This window comes from Castor canadensis, chromosome 8 (genome assembly GCF_047511655.1).
Source record: "Castor canadensis chromosome 8, mCasCan1.hap1v2, whole genome shotgun sequence".
Lineage (NCBI taxonomy): Eukaryota > Metazoa > Chordata > Mammalia > Rodentia > Castoridae > Castor > Castor canadensis.
Window position 1 is genome coordinate 17946204 of NC_133393.1, and position 24677 is coordinate 17970880.

The 24677-nt window shown below is 38.3% G+C and overlaps 1 protein-coding gene across 6 annotated transcripts in view; it reads left to right on the plus strand.

Moving 5' to 3' along the window:
- Positions 1–24677, plus strand: part of Btbd9 (BTB domain containing 9) — a 397758-nt gene that overhangs the window by 269273 nt on the left and 103808 nt on the right. For all 6 annotated transcript variants that reach the window (XR_012450652.1, XM_074082279.1, XM_074082277.1 and 3 more), the window contains exon 8: positions 23599–23788. Coding sequence is in view for 5 of the 6 variants with exons in the window: in XM_074082279.1 (XP_073938380.1) it covers positions 23599–23788 (190 nt within the window). In the remaining variant the exon portion in view is untranslated. The remainder of the gene's footprint in view (positions 1–23598; positions 23789–24677) is intronic.

The window sequence follows — 24677 nt, forward strand, 5'->3', positions numbered from 1 at the left end:
TCTGCTCATGGACTGCCCATTGTTCTTGAATCTTACTTTAAAAGCATAAGTTCATACTTGGGAGGTAGAGATAGGAGGATCATGGTTCAAGGCCATCCCAGGCAAAAAAAAGTTAGTGAGCAATGTACAATGTAAGCTTATTTGAAATCATCACAACGAATACCCCCTGTACAGCAAATATATCCAGAGAAAAATGAAAACAAAACTAAACAAATATATATCTTAAACTGAACATCCCAGGTATGTGCTTGTCCCTAAAATGCTTTCCTAGGTGAATATGCATAGACTTTCCAAATTAAGTCCCCACATTTTCTTTGTTCAGGGAGGACATCACTTTGGAAATAGCTCTTATAAGCTCTTAACCTGTATAGATAATAAATCTTTCTCCACTATTAAAAAAAAAAAAGTTAGTGAGACCCCGTTTCAAAAACAAGCCAAGCATGGTGGCATACTTTTGGAATCACAGCTAGGCGCAAGGCATAAGTGGGAAGATCGTGGTCTGAAGTCAGTCTGGGCAAAAAAACCAAGAGACCATACCTGAAAAATGAAGCAAAGAGGGCTGAAGGTGTTGGCTCAGTGCACGAGCTCCCAAGTTCAAAACCCCAGTACTGCTGAAAATAAAATGAAACAAAAGTTCAAAGATAAGGTTATTAAGAATTTAAGAACAGGGACGGTGGGGCATTAAACTAAGTGTGCGTCCCACATGAGTACAAGATTCTGTCTGGCTGCACATGTCACATGCCAGGAAGCTGACCTTGATCTCTACTTCTCCTTGACTTTGTTCTTATCTTCTCAAATACCTGTAGCAACCAGTTAGAAAGTATAATGAGAAGAAAATCCAATCCATTCATAATAACAATGAAAATGTGATAATCCAGGAGCTGCACTTGTGCTTTATATTAGCCCATCCCTGAACATCCATCCCAGACTCACCTCATGCCATTGGAGATGGGACAAGGGTTGGGAACGAAGGTAGGAGGCAGCAGGATGATGTGCACCCACAAAAGGTGTGGCAATGACGTGAGCACACCATGGGACCTGCGGGGACTTTGTGACTTTTATTCTCTTAGATACCTAGCTAATGTAAAGAAACTGTAAGTATTTTTTTTTTGGTGGGGGGACAGGTCTAGGATGTTAAGAGAGGGTCTCATTTTATAGCCTAGGCTGGCCTCAGTCTCCAGATCCTCCTGCCTCAGCCTCCTGAGTGTAGGATTACAGATGTACGCCACCATGACTGGTGAAACTATAAATCTTCAAGAAGCACTGAGTAATAGAATGACATTTCTGGATGAGAAAATAAAGCAGTAATGTTGGATCTTCCTATCTTATTCTACAAGTGTAATGCAGCACTTCCCAGAATCCTTATTGTGTTTAAAAAAAAAACACTAAATTATTTTTCATAACTTCCAAGAGCATAAGTAATTGGAAATATTCCACCCCCTCCAAAAAAACCTGGAGAAGTAAAAACAAAAAAAGAATGAATGAGGGATCTCTTATCATCATGTACTTAAATAAGTGCTACATATTAGAGGAAGTATCGTGTTAATGCAAGACTAAACTGGGAGATGAATTAAGCAGTCATCTAAACTCTGAATTAGAATTCTAGGTGGTGTAAGAATGTAGATGTGAATAAAGATGACATTTCCTGTCAATTAAGAATGGAAGGCTAGGACTGACAAAATGGCTCAAGTGATAAGAGTGCCTGCTTAGCAAGTGTGAGACCCTGAGTTCAAACCCTAGTACCACCATCACCACCCACCCCCCAAAAAAAAAAGAAGAATGGAAGGTTATACAACAAAAGATGCTATGGGCACTTGAAAACAGTTACATGGAATTCTTCCCTCCATGGTATGTACCAAAATAGTTTCCTATAAGAGTTAGATTTTTACAGTGTTACTCTAAGAAAATTGTAGGGAACTATTAATGAGTATTTATCTGATCTCAGAGTAGGGAACAACTTCCTCATCATAAAAGCAGAAGCCGTAATTCAAAGATGTTCGCCAAACTTGGGAAAAAGATAATTGTAACATGCATGGCAGTTACGGTGTTTAATATAAAAGTAATACAAATAAGAAAAATGATCTTCCAATAAACAATTTATTTTTAAAAGAAATATTAAATAAAATTTGAAAGAGTTTGGCCATACTGCCAACTGAAGAAATGCATATTGAAACAAGATTCCATTTTTTGGCTTAATATGCTAATTATTACTTATGTAAGTAACACAGTCATTTCTCATCAAAAACATAGTATAGGAAATCCTTGTCAGAGCAAGAGAAAGAAATAAAAGGCAGCCAAATAGGAAAGAAAGTAGTGATAATGTCACTGTTTTCTAACAACATGATCTTATGTATAGAAAACCCTACAAATGCCACCAAAAAACTGTTAGAGCTGGGCACCCATGGCTCATGCCTATAATCTAGCCTCAGGAGGCAGAGATCAGGAGGATGACAGTTGAAGCCAGCCCAGGCAAACAGTTCCATAAGACCCTATCTTGAAAAAAGCTTTCACAAAAATAGGACTAGTAGAGTGGCTCAAGGTAAAGGCCCTGAGTTCAAGCCCCAGTACTGCAAAAAAAAAAAAAAAAAAAATCAATACTCAAAAATCAGTAGCATTTCTGTGAATTAGCAGTGAACTGTTTGAACAGGAGAACAAGATAATGATACCACTTACCAGAGCTGTAAAAGAAAAAAAAAGTTTATAAATACTTTTAACCAAGTAGGTGAAAGGCCTGTGCCCTGGAAACTCTAAGGTACTGATGAAAGACTGAAGAAGATCCAAATGGGAAGATACCCTGCATGAATTAGAAGAAATAATATTTTTAAATGTCTGTACTACTCAAAGAAATCTCTGTCAAAATCCCGAAGTCATTTTATTATAAATTTACATATCCTAAAATTACATGGAAACACACACACACATACCCCAAATAGCCGAAGTAATCATGAGTAAAAAGAACAAAGCTGGAGGAGGTATCAAATTGCCTGATTTCAGAATATACTATACATCTTTAACAATTAATATAACCAGGTACTCGGGGGAAAAAAAAAGGCACAATGACCAATGGAAAAGAATAGAGAACCCAGAAATGAACACATGTGTTCAGTCAGTTGGTTTTGATCAAGGTGCCGAGTATATGCAGTGGGAAAAGGAGTGTCCTCAGATGGTACTGGGAAAACTGATATTTGTATGCAAAAGAATAGAAAGGGACTTAGCTCACACCATATGCAAAACTCAATTCCAGATGGGTTAAAGACTAGCTGCAGACCCAGACTATAAAATCAACCAAAGAAAGCATAGAGGGGGAAACTATGAAACTGGAGTTATGGACCCAAGGCCCAAATTCCTGACATTCCATATGCCAAGTCTGGCCACCAGCCCCTAAATGCCAAATAAAGAGGCATGGTAAAGACAGAGAAAGGAGGTTTATTTCATGGCTCGGGACATGCTGTGGGAAGAGGAAGAATAGGCACTCAGCTCATCTTTAGCCATCTTCAGGGTGCGGACATGAGCTATAGGTTTAAGTATACAAAAGATCTGGGGGCAGGGGACAAAATGGTATGCATAGTTAAACAGTTCAGTCACAGGTGTGGTCTGGTTGGTCTCATGACTGGCTGGTGGGGCTGGCAATCTTGGTCAGGCAAGTGGTCTGGTGGTCTGGTCCAGTTCTGGGAAGTTATCACCTGGAGAGAGTAATCTGGTTCCTGTTCAAGAGGATTCTTGAGATAATTATCCTCACTGGGAGGGCGGCTGCTCCAGGTGACTCCAGTTCATTGTCATAAAGATAATATTAGTTTTGTCCTTTTTGGAATCCAAGGTGATTGTAAAGTGACTGTAAAGAGAATGGCTTAGAGCAAAGACAGATACAAAATGGAGACAGAAGTGCCAAGCTTTTCCTGTTTTTGGTTAATTTGTGGGCTCAAGTAAGGAATCAGTGCTTTTCAGCAAAAATAATTTGAGCTCCTCTTAAAATTCACAACATTGATCTGAACAATGATTTTTGGATTTGACTTCCAAAGAAAAGCAAAAATAGACAAATGGAACTACATCAACTAAAAAGCCTTTGCATAGCAAAGAAACATTCTACAGATTGAGAGAAATATTTTGCAAGCCTTACGTCTGGTAATGGACTAATACCCCAAATCTATAAGGAGATCAAACAGCTCAATAGCTAGAAAACAAAACAAACAAACAAAAACCCAGTTTAAAAAAAATGAGCAAAGAACCTCAGTGACATTTCACAAATGAAGATACAGAAATGGCCAAGAGTCATGTGAAAAAATGCTCAAAATCACTAATCATTAGGGAAATGCAGATTAAAAGCACAATAAGACATCGTCTCGCACCTGTCAGAATAGCTGTTATCAAAAGATGAAAAATAGCAAGTGTTGGCAAGAATGTGGAGAAGGGGATTCCTTGCACACTGCTGGTGGTAATGTAAATTAGTACAGCCATGTTAGAAAACTGTGTGGAGGTTTTTCAAAAACTAAAATAGAATTACTGTGTGATCCAGAATTCCCACTTGTGAGTGCTTACGCAAGAGTTTATCAGAGAGGGCTGTGCTCCATGTTCATCACTATTCACAATAGCCAAGTTATAGAATCGGCCTGTGTCCATCAGCAGATGAATGTTCAAAGAAAATGTGGCGTATATACCCAATGGAGTACTACTCATCTTTCAAAAAGAAGGACATCCTGCCTTCTTTGTGACAACATGGATGGAGTTTGAGATCATTATACTAAATGAAATAAACTGGCATTTGATCCAGCAATACCACTCTTGGGGATATACCCAAAAGACTGTTAACTCCAGAGGCACCTGCACATCCATGTTTATTGCGGCACTATTCACAATAGCCAAGTTATGGAAACAGCCAAGATGCCCCAGCACTGACGAATGGATTAAGAAAATGTGGTATCTATACACAATGGAATTTTATGCAGCCATGAAGAAGAACGAAATGTTATCATTCGCTGGTAAATGGATGGAATTGGAGAACATCATTCTGAGTGAGGTTAGCCTGGCCCAAAAGACCAAAAATCGTATGTTCTCCCTCATATGTGGACATTAGATCAAGGGCAAACACAACAAGGGGATTGGACTATGAGCACATGATAAAAGCGAGAGCACACAAGGGAGGGGTGAGGATAGGTAAGACACCTAAAAAACTAGCTAGCATTTGTTGCCCTTAATGCAGAGAAACTAAAGCAGATACCTTAAAGCAACTGAGGCCAATAGGAAAAGGGGACCAGGAACTAGAGAAAAGGTTAGATTAAAAAGAATTAACCTAGAAGGTAACACCCACGCACAGGAAATCAATGTGAGTCAATGCCCTGTATAGCTATCCTTATCTCAACCAGCAAAACCCCTTGTTCCTTCCTATTATTGCTTATACTCTCTCTACAACAAAATTAGAGATAAGGGCAAAATAGTTTCTGCTGGGTATTGAGGGGGGGAGCGGGAGGGGGTGGAGTGGGTGGTAAGGGAGGGGGTGGGGCCGGGGGGAGAAATGAACCAAGCCTTGTATGCACATATGAATAATAAAAGAAAAATGAAAAAAAAAAAAAAAAAAAAAAGAAAGACAAGTGCTGCCTCATGTTGTCACTTCCACGTGGAATATGAGACAATTGAGCTCATAGAAGCAGAGAATGGTTCTTACAGAGGCTGCGGGCCAGGAGAATATGTCTCAGGAAGACACTTTTTTTTCTATGACACAACATGTTGGACATAATTGATAAAGTATTGTATGCCAGTCATGGTGTTCCCTAATCACAATATAAAAATGTTCTCTGCAGAGATTGCTGAGGTCGGTTGTTTTGGTATCGTTGGGTGTATGTATGTTTAGCATTTAGCTCTTTATTCCATTTAAAGATTTAGCTTTTATTTTAAAAATGTGTGATCAGTTGTCTTGAACTTTTATTAATTAGTCTTTTCCTTCATTGATTTTAAAATAGCATATATCATGGATTTATATATCTGATTCTAACTCCATGCTTTGTAATGTATTTTGCTGTCTCATACTGTAAATCTAAACTCTTAGTTATTTTTTCTAAAATTTTTAGGCTATTCTTTCAAATTTTCTTTTCCAGTGAGCTTGAAAATCAGGTTGTCAAGTGTCATTTTAAATCCTGTTAGCAAAGATGTTTGAAATGAAAATACATAGTATTGGTGGAACGTTGAGAAATGGGCAGTCTCATATTCTGCTGGGGTTCAGATGGTGCCAGTTTTCTAGAAGACAATTTGGCAATATCTATTAATATCTTTAAAATACCCCTTCAGCTACTACATCTACCTTTAGTAATTTATTCTAAGGAAATACTCAAGAACATTTCTTCTATACGAACGTTCAGCATAGTATTATAAGGGCTGCAAATGCCCAACAGTAAGGATATAATGAAATACATCACGACACATTCATACATCAGAATTTCTATAAAACCATTTATAGCACAGGGTAATGCCCATAATATAAAGTAAATAGAAAGAGGTACCATCTTTCTAGCCAGAATGATGCCAGTATATGAAAGTTAAAAATAGCACATTTATTTTACCTGTGCCTTATTAATTTGCTGAGGCAACCATAAAATACTACATAGTGGGTAGCTTAAAGTTGTCTCACAGTTTTGGAGATTGGAAATATAAGGTCAAGGCATTGGCAGGCTTGGTTTCTCCTAGACCTCTCCTTGACATGGAGGTGGCCACCTTTTTGTTGTGTCCTCACATGGCCTTTACTCTGTCTGATTGCGTCCCTGGTATCTCTTCTCTTCTTATATGGACACCAGACATATTGGATTAAGGCCTTACCTGCATGACTTCATTTAAGCTTAATTTTATCTTTAAAAACTCTATCTTCAAACAGTCTAAAGTATTGAGATCTTCAGCATATAAATTCTGGGGCAGGAGAGACACAATTCAGTCCATAATAGTGCATAAAAAAGCTCATAGGAAAGAACAGCAAAATGTTAACAGGTTCCTTGGTAGAGGGCTTACAAGTGACATTTATTGTATTTTTCTGCATTTATGTATTTTACTTTTATAATTGGGGGAAAATAACATTGTTTTCTTCTGATAAAGCTGTTTCCATGTTGCCTATCTTGAGAGACAAAGCAGAATGGACAGGGCCAGCCCTGGTTCCCTCTATGCACCACAGCACCTATACCTACTAATTCCAGAGTATTTCCTACTCTTTCCTGTATCAACTTTAGAGTTTGTGGTCTGATATTAAGATCCTTGATCCATTTTGAGTTAATCTTGGTATAGGGTGATAAACATGGATCTAGTTTCAGATTTTTGCAGACTGCTAACCAGTTTTCCCAGCAGTTTTTGTTGAAGAGGCTGTCTTTTCTCCATCATATATTTTTAGTGCCTTTGGCAAAGACAAGTTGGTTATAGTTGTGTGGCTTCCTCTCCGGGTCCTCTATTCTGTTCCGCTTGTCTTCATGTCTGTTTTTGTGCCAGTACCATGCTGTTTTTATGGTTTTTGCTTTGTAATATAGTTTGAAGTCAGGTATCGTGATACCTCCAGCATTGTTCTTTTGCCTTGGCTATTCATGGCCTCGTGTTTCCGTATAAATTTAATGGTAGATTTTTCAATCTCTTTAATGAATGTCATTGGAATTTTGATGGGAATTGCATTAAACATGTAGATCACTTTTGGGAATATAGACATTTTTACTATGTTGATTCTACTAATCCATGAGCATGGGAGATCTCTCCACTTTGTATAGTCTTCCTCAATCTCTTTCTTCATGAGTTTATAATTTGCCTTGTAGAGGTCGTTCACATCCTTTGTTAGGTTTATACCTATGTGGTCTCCTCTCTTAATGAAGCTATCTCTGGTATGTTTGATTATTTCCTTAATACAGACATATTGTTATAAAATCTATAGTACTGGCAGTTTTCATATATGTGTTTCAAAACAAATGTTTTTATGTTATGAACCTTACTCTTTTTTACTTTTCTCACTTAACAGCATGTTAAGATCTATATATCATTGCATTTCATTGTTACCTAGTATCCCATCATAGTAGTTATAAGTGTAGCACTACCAAATATATAGGCCTGTTATGTAAAAGCACTATTCTAAGCACTTTACAGAAAACCACTTCACCCTCTCAGCCATCCTGCACAGTAGTACTGCTGTCTCACCTGTCTCGTTCACGCATTTCCCTGGTGAGGGATGCCTAGGTTGGTACCAGCCTCTCATTCTCAAAACCAAAATAGTAGTGAATATCCTGCATCTCTGTCCTCTGTGTGTACTAAAGGGAGATCCGTGAGTACTGAAGCATGCACATGTCTAACTTTGCTCCAGACTTCCAAGATTGCCTTCCTGACTGGTCATGCTGGTTCATACTCCTACCACCAGCCCTCTTCCTCCCTACCTCCTCACCTACATCCAACTGTTTCTTCTTTTCTACTCTCTGACAGTATGATGGCCAGAAAGTACTATGTCATTGTTGTTTTAGCTTACATTCTCTGATTCCTAGTCAGTTTCTCACCCCTGTTGCTGCCATCCTAGTATGAACTGCCATCACCTCTTCTGCTGTCACCTTTGGTTTGTCCACCCAGCAGTGGAAACACATGCTCTCCAAACCTTCTCATTGTTCTCCTGTCTTCATTCAGACTTATCTTATTGGAACACTCCTGTGTTCAAAATCACTTAAAAATCACAGGCTTTTTCCCCTTGAGTCTACTGAAAGCATAGATGTTCTAGGTGATCCACACTTTCTAAATAATTATTGAACTTGCTAGGCTAATAATTATTTTAGAATTTTTGTACCTGTTTTCTTAAATAAAATGGGCCTATAAACTATTCTTGAACCTTCTTTAAGTTGTTTACAAACAAAACTTGGATAGTTTCCTCTTTTTTCTTTTTCTGGGTCATTTTGTGAAAAAATATAAATTATCCATTCCTTGAACTAAGAGGTCTTCAAAGTTCTAAGTATAAACTTGATGATTTGGGCAGCTCTGTACACAGCACTTTCCGAGTCTGTGGGTAGTGAAGCAAATTATCACATACCTAAGATCTAGTTGATGTGAGAGAGAGTTAACCTGCCATAGACACAGAGAGGTATGTTTTCCTTCCTGTGCCATATACAACTGTAAATCAGTTCTATAGTCATCTGCTATCTATTGTCATCCATTCATTTGTCTAACTAAATTGTAGCTACAAAGTTTTGATATATAAATTATGTCTAATAGAATAGTAAGGAGCCTTCTGACCTCACCTTCACCTCCCTGATTTCCTGGACTCTTCTTCCCCATAGACTCTCCTTCCCTCCTTTGTTTTACCCCTGACTCATCCCTTCTTTCCTTCTGAACTCTTCTCTCCTATATGTCTGATTTTATGGTTCTATAGGGAATTTGAGTTATTCAGGCCTGCACACAAGGAGATTGCCAGAGGGGTAAGTTTGGCAAGATTGGAATAGTGGCCAGCAGAAGGAGGCCTGATTTGTGCACATTTGCCAGGTGGTAGGGGAAAAAATTTTCCATCTGGTATATAATTTCCTGACTCACAGATATTAGGGTAGATACATGACATTAGTTTTAGCACATAGTGGCTCAGGGAACTTGGGCAGTGCATAGCCCATGTGGTTAGTTTAAACTACTTCAATAAGGTTTGCATCCGGTGTCTGAATTTCAATCTCAGCTAGAACAAAATCAGAATACATGCCATTACTGTTCAGACATCCCCCATTCTTTTCCATATATATTACTTTAAGCCATAATAGTAATTTTCATATCATGTTATTTTTATCTTTCAATTGGCTGAAGACACAGTACACGCAGAGAATATTATTTGTCAGACAGTAACTGCCTGGCATGCACTGTCTACATAATGGCAATTAAGCCAAGATCCAGAAACTGACAAACAAGCTATAAAAGCTAAAGGCAGGATTTCTTGTGGTATATCAGTTACAATAATTTTATATCTCAGCGTTTTACATATGTGACATTTCGTATAATAAACAATTAACTGCCTGCTTTTGACATTTGAAAGTTAATGCGAAGAGAGTTATAAAACACACTGTAAACGTCACCCTCCAAGCAAAGTGGTAAATGCCTGTTGGCCTTTGAAAGGGTGAGACCCAATTATTCCTCACTGTGCACTCTGTACCTCTTTACTACCGATCGGTGTTTCATTGTCTTTGATAAACAAGATAATTGATATAAATGAATGTGATCCAGTAAAATGGTTCCCCAATTGCAGAACTTTGGGCTGGGGGTATAATTTTCCTTATGGCACATTACTGTTAATCTTTAAATGGATAGATGAGTTAATCTGCGTGCCTTCCACAAGAAGGCATTAGGTGAGTCACCCCTTATCAGTGCTGACAAAAACATTGGATGAAAGTAGGGCATAGGAAAAAATGACTAATGGCCACATTAATGAGCAAGAGCTTATAGATTCTCAAGTGGGAGTTTTAGAGTTGGGAATGCACAAAAAGTATCTTTGAGACAGAAGAGGAGCAGCCTCTTCTGGGAGAAGACAAAGGCAGTGGTGTCTCTGCTCACTCTCCCACCTCATCCCCAGCTATTATCAGCCCAAATGTTGGACCTTAAACACGAAAGCCTTAATGTGCTTTCTTCCTTCTCATCTGTTGGAAAAGGGTTAGGGCTTTACAAAACTACCACTTTGTGTCATAAATGAACAATCAGCATTCTTTGTCCTCTGTTGGAAGGTTCTCTTTAGGAAATGTTAAGGACCAAACCAAAAGAAGCGCCATGTAAGTCTGTACTCATTTGGGAAGGCTGGGATAAAAAAAATTGACAGTCTGGGAAGCCTGGGATAAAAAAAATTGACAGTCTGCTATAAAAAGCATGTTTCTCTCTCTCTCTCTCTCTCTCTCTCTCTCTCTCTCTCTCTCCCCCCTCCCTGCCTCTCTCTTTCCCTTCCTCCCTCAGTCCCTCTATATACATTAAGTACAATGGGAAAGAAAGTGGATGAACACTCAGGACAGAATGCAAAATGAGGTGGCTATGACTTCTCTTAGCAGAATGTTGTGCAGCTTATCACTTGGAATCATGGTGTTTTAAGACACTAATAATTAGCAGTTATTCACATGTCTAGGGCATTCTAATATTTAGTGTAAAAATCAGTTTCCACTCACAGCAAGGAAAGCTTAGTGAGACAAGATGTCTCTCAGGACAGTTCCATGTGGCAGGGTTATCACACTGCCTCTCACAGTTCCAGCACGCCAAGGGTGCTTTGCTGTCCAGTTTAATGTCATCTCTTCACCAAGCAAGTGGATGGGCTGCCTCCCTCCCCCTTCCACTCTTAAAAGGTTAGCCTTTCCTCAGAACAGTACAGGTTTTTCTGCAACATCTGTCAGCTTGGCAACGAGCACACCCCAAGGAAATGATGAACATTTGAAGACCATCTAAATACTGCAGGGAACCTTTCCTCTCTCCCTCTTCCTCTTCTCTCCCTCCTGTCTTCCCCCCAAAAGAGTGGGACATGCATTTTCACTCTTGGTCTCACTGGTAAATTATAAGCCCATTTGTATCTGTAATTTTTTAAAATGAGCTTTTATTTGCTCTTCCATTGTGATAGCTCTTGAAAACTCAAAGTAGGACTGTCCTAGAAGGCAGGTGTGAGCAGACCCTTTTGTTTATGAAAAGAGACTCCCTAGCTACTGTACTACTTGCACAAAGAGGCTTCCTTGGTCCAATGACTCAGATGATCTTGATCTGATTCAGTAGGTCAGAAATTGCTGTCCCCAGCAAATATCGACCAGAAGGAACTGCTTCCTCAGTTATTCTGAAACTGCCAGCTGCATATTACACTAGCAGGTGCTAATAGTTTTTTGCAGGTCAGTAGAATTGTTATTGGCTCTTCCTTCCCTTACCCCTATCCTTTTACAATTACAAGGTAGCTCATAAGCAAAAAAGTTTCCCTTCCTGTAGAACACCTAGACTTGTGAAAATGGCAGCCCCACCCATCCATTCCACATGGGAGACCCAGCTTTCCACAGCTGGGGACCGGCCATATCTGGGTCTTATTTTTCTGAAGCTCAACATGATTTTGTAAACTTACCTACCTTAGCTGTCTATGTGGATAAGAAGATAGGGAGAAGAGATTACTCCCTGTTACAAGTAGTGAAACTGAAGCAGAGAAGTTTCCTCAAGACTGCCTAGAGACTGTTCATGGAGCTAAGGCTCATCTTTGGGTGCCTGAGACTCCAAGTAGAAGGTGGGAAGGGAAGATTGGACATCCTCCCTCAGTTTTACAGTGCCAAGGGAAAGAGAGCTGGAATGCAAAACAGGATAATTCCTAACAGGCAGACATGAAAATAGGTAAAATGGGTGTCTTTTAAGAAAACTGTATTCATTTTTTTTTTAACTTTTCAAAGCACTAAGTGTAGACTACTGAAAGAACTGAAAACAATAGCAAAAGGCTTTTTTTTGGTTCTTTTCAGTACTGGGGATCAAACCCAGAGCCGCCTCGTCCATGCTAGGCAAACACTCACCTACTGAAGTATACCCCCAGCCCTTGCAAAAGGCTCTTTTTAAGTTACCTTTCATTTTTTAGACAAGCCTTTCTTTTTTTTTTCTTTTTTAATCACATTCTGTAGATCGCCTGAAAACCATAGCATGATTCCATTTCCTCAGTTCAGGTCAACTTTGGCAAGATAGTGAAACAACGTTTAGCCAGGGTATTTTTCTGATAACTACTTTACTTCAGAAGTTCCCCTTTAAAGCAACTGAGGCAAATAGGATAAGGGGACCAGGAACTAGAGAAAAGGTTAGTTCGAGAAGAATTAACTTAGACGGTAACACACATGTACAGGAAATCAATGCGAGTCAACTCCCTGTTATAGCCATCCTTATCTCAACCAGCAAAAACCCTTGGTCCTTCCTATTATTGCTTATACACTCTCTTCAACAGAATTATAGATAAGGGCAGAGTAGTTTCTGCCTGGTAACGAGGGGTAAAGCGGGGTAAGGGAGGGAGGGGGTTTGGGGGGGAAGAAATGACCCAAACAATGTATACACATTGTTCCTATACATTCTAGACTCTGGCTGTCTTTGAATCTGGGTAGCCAAATTACCCTATAGTCCAACTCCTTCCCTGCCCCAGCTTAGTCTGTACCACTTCAGTCACAGGGGATTAGTCAGCTCACCGCCCTGGTGGTGCCTCTGGCTGTGGTGCAGAGTTGTTTCGCAGGCATCCCTTTCCTTCCGAACCCAGTGTTCAGAAGTTCAGGCTGTGGCGGGAAGGTTCTGACAAAGTGGTGCTAGAGATGTGTCCTTCCCATAGATGATGAGGACATTTTCTCTGTAAGGTCAGGAGCCCATGGAATGTTTGGATACCTCACTATTGATGCTCCTTTTAGTAAAAATTCAAGTTTTATAATTATTGATACATTTTAAACAAACATTATGCATGGTCTTAAGACTCAAGGTTATTTGTGATCTCAGAGCCAATCTGGCTTAAACTTGTTAAAAGTTTGAACCAGATGCAGCCTCTGTTGGAATTAATAACCCTCCGGTGCCGAAAACAGACACACAAGAGACAGAAAATCTTGACAAGGCAATTTTCTCTTGATCAAGAGGGTGCAAGCATGTGCTCACTCCCACTAAGCAACACACAAGCACAAAATGACTGCCAGTGGTTCCTCCTTATATCCTTGATGCAGTCGTACCTGCCCCTCACCTGGGATTTGTCCAGGTCAGAGGGTCACAATCTCCCTCAGTTGGCTAAAAGGCTTGGGGGATGGGTTGGGACATACAGTGGCGGGCAATGGAGTTGTACAGGAATCTGGAAGAAGAAGCAGGGATCCTTTAAACATGCAAGTCACCTAAGATTGCGACCTGAGGAATTTTTATGTAATCTAAGAGGGTAACAAATACTTTGATAGAAAAGATCATTTTTCTCACACCTCCAACTTACAAATGAAAACTATACTCTAACTATACTACTCTATTAAAGGGACAGTTTAAAAAAATAATAGCCAGCAATTTCCTGACAACTTCTGTGAAGCTTTCCCCAATCTTTTGCACATCCTTTATTCGCTATGCAATTTAGAAGAAAAACACCCAATCTGTGGTGACATCTCTGCTCTTGGTCACAGGAGTGTGACCTGAGAAGACTTTAAATAAGTAGCATGGAATAAGAATAACTGTTGATTTCAACATCTTTTAGAATATAAGGAAAAATAAATCCACATAAAAACTTACAGTGATGTTCATAGAAAAAGATACCTTTTTCATTATAACTTTTTTTAATTCTTGGAGATTTCCAAACTTGCAAGACCAATTTCAGTGATTATTTGAATGTTGGGTATTTTTCCCAGTTACCAGCATGAATAACTTCTCAGTATGTTTAGGGAGCAAGTGTAGAGTCTCTTTTTCTGACAGCTTATGTCCAGAGAAAAGAAAAAAAAACATCACCCCAATGAGGTATCGCCTATTAGTTCAAACACAGTTAGATTTTTGGGTATCTTTTTTTTTTTTTTTTCTTACACCCAGACATGCTTTTGTGGTCAATTTCAAGGCTTGCCTACAGAGTGAATCCCCCTTTGATACACTGCAGTGGTTACTGCTGCTAAACATCTGATGCTTGATTCTTTAAAGCTTGAATTAAAGATTTTCTCAGCGTAAACCTCCAGCATTTGAACTAAGGAGTGCCAAACTGCATAGAAGAGAGTAAACTGTGCAGTTAGCTTGGCATTGTGCTTTCCTTCAAAGGCCCCAGTGTGAGGAGAGAGCGAATTCACTGATCCTAGTGAACTCACACAGTGGAGACACAGTGTCCCCACCCGATCCCACCTCAGGCCCTGAGGATGACCTTCTCTTACTTCTCATCATCTGGAAAGGGGGCCATTTCCTCTGAAGGGCCTAGACTATAGCTTCATAAACTTTGCATCTATTGAGGGTTGGAGCCATATTTGAAGTTTAGAAAAGTGTTACCCCATTCTTTCTCTGGCTGATATGGAGCCTAGCATGATTGGCAAAGCATGATGTCAAGATGTGGTGTGATTTGAACAAACTCGGTGATGTGAAAATTGGAATGATCAGAATATTCAGGTTAATATTAATTAGAACTGACAAAAACAGAAAAGGAAGTAGAAGATGGGGCTCAGGGAGAGGGGGCTTCAGCATTCAACAGGCCATGCCTGTTTTCTTTCCACTTCTTTCTCTGTTCCCTTACTGTGATAGAGAGGCAGGGGGTCATGCCTGAATCCTTTGGGACTGTGTTTGGGTAGCCTTGTTGTGGAGGGAAGTGGAGGAAGCTTGAGAAAGGAAATTTAAAAACTGTCTGCACATATAATCAATGGTTTTTTCCTTTGGAGATATGATGTAATATGTTGAAAAGTGGTTTTCCTTCATCTGATTGATAAAACTAGGAATTAATGTAACTGAGTCCTTGTGTTGAGGATATGTTTTTGCAGTGTTTTGATAGTTTCCAAGAAAGATGGGCTTGTTCTCTAATTAGCTATTGTTCTTTTACAGCTGTTAAGACAAAACAGCTGTGGATACTTTTGTTTTGTTTTGTTTTGTTTTCTTTTCTTTTCTTTTCGAATAACTCCATAGAAGGTAGAATTGCTTTTGGGTTGGCAGCTTCTTGATCAGCCATAAATTCTTACGTATATCTGGTGATAGACCCTGAGGGTGTTAACCCCTTTTAAAAAGCAGGACTGTTCTGGAGTATGTAGGCAGTACCTTAAGTTAAAAATAGACTAAGTTATCTTTTTTTTTTTTTAATCAGGAGATAACTTTGTATCTAAATCTTGGCAATCTACTTAGAAAAGCTTAGAAAAATCTGTTGTAAGACTATTAAGTATATTTTTTGCCACTTGAACCACTGCATTTTTTAGGAAACAATCAATTTTGTAATGAAACAACTAGGGAAACATTGACTATGCCCATCACAGGCACAGTTTTCGAAGATAACAGTTTTCTGTAAATTCTAAGTGTTATTTCATTAAAAAAAGAAAGCAACCAAAAAAAAAACTTCAAGTGGGCTTTTTCCACTTCTCAAAGGTGATCTCTGGAGACAGGTAAATAGCATGTCAGTTTTATCTTTAACTATAGATGGTACAGGTGGCCCACAGGTCATGTCATAGTGAAGTAATACTGCCTTTAAAAAATTTATTACTCCTGAATTCAATTTACTGGCAGGCTGTTGGCTACCCCTGTGCTATGGCTACATATGAATGGGGAGCAATAAAAATGTTTTCAGATCGCTTTTTCTGCCATTCCCCACAGTCTGAACCATTCCAATATTCATACACTTGCAGAGAGTATACACTTTGTTAACATGCAACTTTCGCATTCCGAAGCAGCAAATTAAATTTGCCTGAGCAGAATTGCTGTGTGCATGGAGGGGGAAAAGTAATTTCTGCTCAGGCAGCTCCCCTTTGCCTTCTGCTCCCAGCACAGGCTAGGTAGATGATGTGAAGCTGAAAGATGGCAGAGGAAACCCAAGAAGAGACAGTTGCAAGATGCTGGGTTCTGGCAGGATGGATTTATAAACAAAGTGACACAAATTGGGGCAGAAATTCCAGTGGGATAAGGGAGGAGACAGGAAGACTGGAAATACAGCACAAAGCAGAGTACCATCCAGATGGTGTTTTTAATAAATTTATCAGACCCATATGAAAGACAATAATGAACATTCAAAATGGGGAGTGGCCCCCATCCCTCAGGGAAGGAAAACAGCTCGGCACCTCCTGTATCTTACCATCAGGTAGAATCACTCTCTAATTTTTCCCTGCACAAAGACTGCAGAATGTGTTCAGGCCATTAAGTATCAGGCACTCCAGCGAGGCAGGCTCGGCCTATGTTTGGGCTTGTGTTTTTAGGAAGAACAACCGATAATCCAAATGTATTCTTCAAAAATGGGGGGGATGGTCTCTGTATGTTAGTAACCCCAGCAGTAACACTTAGGACAAACCTCTTCTGTCAGAACTCCTGTAGTCTTTTTAAACTAAATTATAAACTACATTGCTCCTTTCCCTCTCACCTCCCACAATGGTTTCTCTGTTGAAAATAGCTTGGTCTGCCACAAGTAACTAGATTTTTTGCATGTAGGACAAACTTTTTGGAGAAGTTGAGGGTGAAAGGGGCATATAGTGCTTATACAGCATTGCTTCTGCTAGGGCATATTTTTTTTTTCTTAATGGGTCAAGACTCAAAGATTGATCATACTCTACTTTTCTTAGAAAAATTCACTGAGAAAGCGGTATCATTTGTGCTTTATTCAGTAACTTGGATTTTTCTTAGCTTTTGGTAAGGAATTGTGTTACGCAAAGTGATGTTCCCCAACCTCACCTATGCATCGTTTTCTAGCTCTGATTCATTCATTCTGCAAGTATTTTTTGAGCACCTGTATGTGCAAGGCACTGATACTTTGCAATGAAAATATAGCAGTGAAAAAAGAAAAAGAATTTCTTGCCCTGTGATACTCACATTCAAATCTCTAATTGTCAGGTGAGGTCAGATTGACATATTGATTTGGATCTTAAGAATTGGGGCAGTGCCAGAATGACTATCTCATCTTGATGATTTACAGAAGGTAATTATCTGCTGAGCTTGTACCTAGACCCCAGTCCTACCCTTTACATATAGTGGCATTATTTGGTTATTAATACTGTTAATTCGATCCATGATAAAAAAGGTAGGAATGAGAAATAAGATAGTAATCTTTTAATGTTAAACCCTATGAAGTACATAGTAGAGCTGATTATCAAGTTGTTAGTTGAATTCTTAAAGCAGATATTTCTTGAAAAGAAATGTGGGACTTGAAATAGATTTCACTGATGTGGTCATTCTCAGTGTGTATATGTAGATATGACTGTGTTTCTGTGTTCATCGCTGTTTGTAGATCTAGACTTTGATTCATAAACATTAACAAATAATTATGTCAAGACCAAGGTAGAACCCATGGTATGCCAGTTTTCACAGAGAAAATAGGGTTTATTGTTAAGAAGGCAAAATTCTTTAGTGCAGCATATATGTTTAAATTCCACAGGGTCAGAGGTACTACTACTAGAGCAGGTTTGCTTAGGGAAAATGTTAGAGGCTAACTGAATCTCCTTAACGAGTGCTTTTATAAATGTAGCTGCAGAAAGGAATTCTGAGTGCCTGTCCCAGCCTTGCTTCCCAAAAAGCTTAAAACTACATGAGTAATGATTTTATGATAGTCACTGGTATTGATATACTAATTGAATCAGATTATCTAGGGACAAAGAGTGAAGCAGTAAAGTATAGTGTAGGTGGAGACTGGTAAACTCAAAGTCAAAAAGACAACTGTTGAGACCTAGCTGTCTGCAGAGCATATCAGCATTAAAAATAATCATCAAGTGTCTTATTCCTTCAAAGGAAGGAATTTTAAAATGTTCCCTATGTGCAAAAGAATATAAATACCATACATGTAAAGTTTGGAGAGAGGAAAGTGGCATATCCATCACCTACCTGAGGAAACAGAACATTACTAAACTTTTGAAGCCCCTTGTGTGCTACTCCCCTGGTGTCATCCCCACTATCTTCCTGCCAAGGTCACTACCAATCTGAATTTTAATGTCTACTCTTCACTAACTTCCCAGTACAATTTCAACACACAACATGGTTACAAACCCTAGTCCTATTCTTGGATTCAATAATTTGCTAAAGAGATTCCCAGGACTCAGGGAAACACATACTTACTGGTTTGCAATAAAGGATAGTCATCCCAGAACCTCCACATCTTCAGCAGCCAGAAGCTCTTGCAACACCACAGTCCAGGCATTATGGAGGCATCAACATACAAGCATTATTGTGTGATGATAGATTCAATCTCCAGTCCCTCTTCCCCTCCCAGAGAATGAGGAGAGAGGCTGAAAGTTCCAAGCTTCTAATCATGACTTGGTCTTTCTGGTACCCAGCCCCCATTCAGGAGCCCATCCAGAGGAAATAAAAGCAGTATGGTGGTGTACACCTGTCATCCAGACTGGCTTAGGAGACATCATTCAAAAAATAGCTAGAGCAAAGAGGGCTGGGGTGTGGCTCAGGTGATAGAACGCCTGCCTAGCAAGCACAAAGCCCTAGGTTCAAACCCCAGTGCTGCAAAAAAAAAAAAAAAAGCGTTATGGTTTTTTATGTTGTTCAGGAGAAGGGACTGTGCAGTTGTTAACTTTAGGAATCATTAAGTCTGGTATGGTTGTCTGAAGTTTAGGAGTAACTAGTAAAAGGTAGAAATGGCATATACAGTTTCCAAACCAAGTCAGTAGAGAAATAAAGGAAATCATCAATTTTTTTAAAGGGTCTTGTTATATAGCTTGGACTGACCTTGAACTTAGGATTTGTGATCCTCCCTTCTTAGTTTTCCAAATGCTAGTATTACAGGTGTATGCCTCCATACCCAGAGGAAACTATCAATTTGCTAGAAAATTGGAGAGAGTGGACAGAAAGCTGAGGGAAAGAGTAAAGAAGAAACTTTTATTTATTTTTTTTTTCATTTTTCTTTTATTATTCATATGTGCATACAAGGCTTGGTTTATTTCTCCCCCCTGCCCCCACCCCCTCCCTTACCACCCACTCCACCCCCTCCCGCTCCCCCCCTCAATACCCAGCAGAAACTATTTTGCCCTTATCTCTAATTTTGTTGTAGAGAGAGTAAGAAGAAACTTTTAATAGAGAGTACAATGTCTAAATATATTAGTAACAACAGTGAATGCAAACCACGTAACTCTACCAATTAAAAGACAAAAAGAGCACTGAATTAAAAATAAAAAACTATTGTCTGTTACTTAAAAGAGACCAGAAAAATGAAAGTAGGGTGATGCTGAGGAAACAGTAGCAAAAGTAAAGGTGCCCTAGTTATTTGACATCAGATAATGTCAACTTTAGGGCAAAGGCATTATTAGGAATAAAGAACAACAGTAGGTAACAATAAAAGATAATCCTCTAGGAAAATATAATTCTAAAACGCTTACATGAAATGAGGTGGTATAAAAATATGTAAAACAAAATTGACAGAATTATAAGGAGAACCTAACAAAACTACAGTCATAGCAGGAGATTTTAACAAACATCTTCCAATAGTTAGTAACCATATAGGTGATTTTAATAGCGCAATTAACAAGTTTCACTTAATAGACATATATAGAACCATGCAGCCCTCAAATTAGAGAAACCACATTCTTTTCAGGAATATATGAAATGTTAATAAGAATTGACAATGTACTAGGCCACAAAGCAAATCTCAAATTCTATAAAGTCAGTATTACACCTTTTTGTTCCATATTGCAATGTAATTAAAAATCAGTAACAAAAGGGTAACTTTAAAAGTTATATTTAGAAAGTGAAAAGTATAAAACAAAAAATCATAATGGAAATACTGTATATCAGAAAAATCTGATGTTATTAGAATGACTGCATTATTACTGGCTGTGTTGGCCAGTACTCTTTAAGACACTACAGTATGTCAGAACTACAGGGTAAAGGTAAAGTAAGAGTTAGAAGTAAAAAAGATTAGCTTTACATACTTACTAAAAAAGAAAGATCAATAAGCTAAGTATTCACTTCAAGTCGTCAGGGAAAAGATAGAGTAAATCTAAAGAAGCAGAAGGAAGAAAATAATGAAAAAAAAGAGAAGAGCTTAGTGAAATAGGAAATAAAGAATATTAAAAAAAAAAAAACAGTGTTCATTCCTTGAAAGACCTAATAAAGTAGACAAACGTGTATTGGATGAACCAAAAAGAAAAGAAAAGGTATAAACAAGTAATATTTGAAATGATAAAGGAGATACTATGGAAAATTTATGCCAGTATATTTGAAAACTTAAAATGCAAAATTTTCCTGAAAGGACCAAGAATAGCTGAGAAAATTTTGAAGGAGAAGGGCAGGGTTGAAGAGGAGAGACATTAAATTTATGAGATTTTAAGATCATTATAAAACTGTAGTAACTAAAGTACTAGACAACTCAATCAGTGATACATAATGTTGATCTTAAAAAGAGATGCAAATATATACAGAAATTTTACATTTGACTAACCTAGGTGGGCAGGGGGAAGGATGGGCTGTTCATTAAATGGTACTTGAGAAATTGGCCATCCTTATGAATAAAAGATGAAAATAATACCCATCTCACAACATTCCAAAAACAAGTTCTAAGTAGATTAAAGAATCAAATATGAAAAAAAACCTGAAAATTTTTACTTCAAAATATAGGAAAATATCTTTATTAATTTGTGTAGAAATAATTTATAAATAAGAAAGGAAAATCAAAAATCATAAAGAAAAAAGATTAAATATTTCAGCTCGGTATATTGACTTCCAACAGATTGGCATTCTGCAAATCAATTGGAAGGATAATAGAAAAATAGACAATTTACAGAAGAGATGGAGAATGATTCTAGAGAAAAAACATTCCATTTCTTCTAACAAAAAAGTGAAAAATGAAAATCACACTAATCTGTAATTTCTTACTCATTTGTCTGACTTTACCAAGTGTTGCTGAGAACGAGGAGCCATGCATTGAGTGTAATTGTTTTATAATTACTTTGGTGAATAATTTGGTAAGACGTAGGGAAGTTGAAAGTGATTTATCCATACCACTCTATCTAATCCTAGCCATGAGTATACTTCTACCCCCGTATACATGTGTGTATTTATATTTACATTATATATGCTTTGCATTTTCTTTTAAGAAACCTCAGCCCAAAACACAAAATGAAACTTGTTTTTAATGGCAACAGTCTAAATGCCCCTCAGCAGGAAGCTGGTAAATACATCTTGAAATATCCATACATGAAAATACCTTATGTAATTTATCTGTCTATTGAGGTATTTCATCCTGCTTTAATGTCTGTGATAGAAGTTAAATTGTTCAACAAAAACTGTTGTTTTTCTTCTCCTGGGTGTCTCTCCTGTACCTGCAGCCGGATTGCTTTTTTTGGCCTACTTAACCCTGTGAGTATAGGTAAGGCCGCGTGACTTGCCTTGACCAATGAAATGTGAGTGAAGTGACATAAGTTACTTGAAGTGGGGCATGCATTTTAAAAACTTGTGTCCAGCTCATTCTCTTCCCATTGCTGCAGTGATTGGAGAAACATGTCAGTGTAAAGCCTCTATCACTGGGATCACTGAGTGATACAATGAGCAGAAGCCACCTGGCTGAGTGAATATAAAATGAGGGTGGAAAATAAATAACATCATGTTAGGCACTGAGGGGCTAGAGGGCTGTCTGTTCCTGCAACATCACCTACCTGGAGTGTTGTCTGATATCTCAGTGCAATTAACTGTGCATCTTGTGCCACTTCTTTACATCCTCTCTTCCAAATTACAGAATATTCTCTTTTCCAGGAGATAAAGGTACCAGGGCTTAAACTCAAAGATAGCCCTTCCCTTCTGTTTTGTTCCACAGTTAAGGGAAACGTCTCTGTGAGCCTCCTTTCTGCCAGGAAACTGTCCTCACAGGCACTTTCATCTGTTTTACCTGTTGCTTTGGAGTTAAGCTTCATAGTCAAAGGATTCATCATCAGAAAACCTATGCCCCCTTACTCCTCCTTTCTCTCCCTTCCACATCTGTGGGTGGCCTTCCTCCTCTGAAGAGAGCAAAGCAATTAGTGAAGGATGTCAGATGAAGGCTTAATTACATGCTTGTCTAACTTGGAAAACAAATACATTGCTTAGAAATATATGTAAGATTATTTTCCACATCATTATAAAGTTAGAAGTATGGAGGTGGTATTCCTCTCCATCTTACTTTTCCAGAGTATAATATACTGAAAAGTATAGCAGGTTAATGTAGATTCTGGTTAAATAATTTAAATGTTTAGAGAAAATTGTAGATTTTGGTTGAATAATGTAAATACATAGAACAAGCCCTGGGGACTTAAAATGCTCATATCTTTTATTACTCTCTTCTCAGTGTCTAGACAATCTCCATCATATTGAGCAGCCATCATTTTGAGGAAGCTCTTGACTTATAAGTGAGCAGGTTGATACGGACTTGAAGTATAGAGACTCAGAATCAAAACACAGCTGTTTTTTCAAGTTATAGCAGTTCATAAACAAAGAGCATATGTGTTTCAGTGCACAGAATAGTAAGCAGACAAAAAAGGAAATGAACTGTAGCTGAGGCCAACTGTATATTCTGAAAAAAAGATTGGTACCATGTCCTGGATCACTTTCCTGTTTTATAAAGTCTAAAATTCTGAATTCATAAATTTTCCACTCGTCATATGTGAATGGCTATAGCTCATTAATGTCAATTGCTGGGCCAGGGTTTAGCTCAGTGGTAGAGCTGCTTAACTTGTAAGAGACTCTGCACTGGATCCCAGCACCACACACACACACACCCCTTAATTGTTGCATAGTTTCTCACTGTAGTGATAGTCCAGAATGCTTACACAGTTTGTATTTTATGGTTTATCATGTTTCTTTATAATAAAATACTTTAGGATTCATTGGTACATATGGTTTGATTTGTTCCACCCTTAGGTTAAAAAATTGTCATGGAAAGCTCATATCTTGAGATAATCGAGCTGTTCTAGTTTCCCTTTTATTGTTGATTTGAAATAGTAATTAATTAATTTTGTTCTGAGCATGGTATTTGGATTTATTTAGCTTCTCTTATTCTGATGCCAAGTCTTGTATTTGGATTCACAGTTCCCATGGAGAATGTTGCAACAATTGCTGACTGTGCCAGTGTGATTGAGGGAGTCAGTCGAAGCCGAAATGCCTTGCTGAATGGGGACACCAAGAATTATGATTGGGATTCTGGCTACACATGTCACCAGCTAGGAAGTGGTGCAATTGTGGTTCAGCTGGCACAGCCATACATGATTGGGTCAATACGGTAAGACTTCTTTGCATTCATTAGTTTGTAATGAAAATTATATTTTGGTAAGTAAAAAAAAAAATTTCAGTGTTCTTTGCTCTAAATATTGAGAAGGGAGCAAGGGGGGCAGGCAGTGAGGTACGAGGTGCTCATTTGGGTTTTCTAGTGGAAAATGCACCAGAATTACACTTGGCTGGGGAATAGATAAGAGGCTAACCTCTTAAAGTCTCAGTTTGTAATGATTAGAGACTTTCAGGATGATGTTAAGAGAGATTGTGTGGATGAGAAATCATTTTCAACTTTAATAAATGACTTTATGTGTGAATCAGACAGTCCCAAATATGAAACCTGGTTCAAGAAAGTTTTCCAATGGCCTTTGTTTCTGAGTTTTTAAGATTATTGTTCAATTTTGTTTTAAGAAAGGAACTTTAACTTTGCTTGATTTTTAGGGTTAGATAATTTTTAAGTGTGAGACTGGTAACATCCCTTACAAGGTATAATTTTATTTCACAAGTGCCATCTGGGTCTCAAGAAGGATACCGTTTGCTCTCTTTGCCCTCCTCTCCTCCTATAGCTCCTAAGAAGCTTCTAAAGAGGCCTCTGAAGGGCTCATTTAAAATATGTTTGGCTGCTGTAGAGGTATTGGCAGGATGTGACTGCCTTCCCCATTATGCTGTACCACATTTGTTTTATTCATTCCTATTTCCATTTTTAAATTTTTTTTAATTATTTAATTAGTTTTGGTGGTACTTGGGATTGAACACAGGGCCTCAGGCTTGCTTCATGAGCATTCTACCACTTGAGCCATGTTCTCATTGTAAAGATTTATAGACAGCTAACACAAAGAGTAAGACAGTAGGATATGATAGGAACAGGTTTTTTGGTGTTCAGACTAATAAGCACAGAG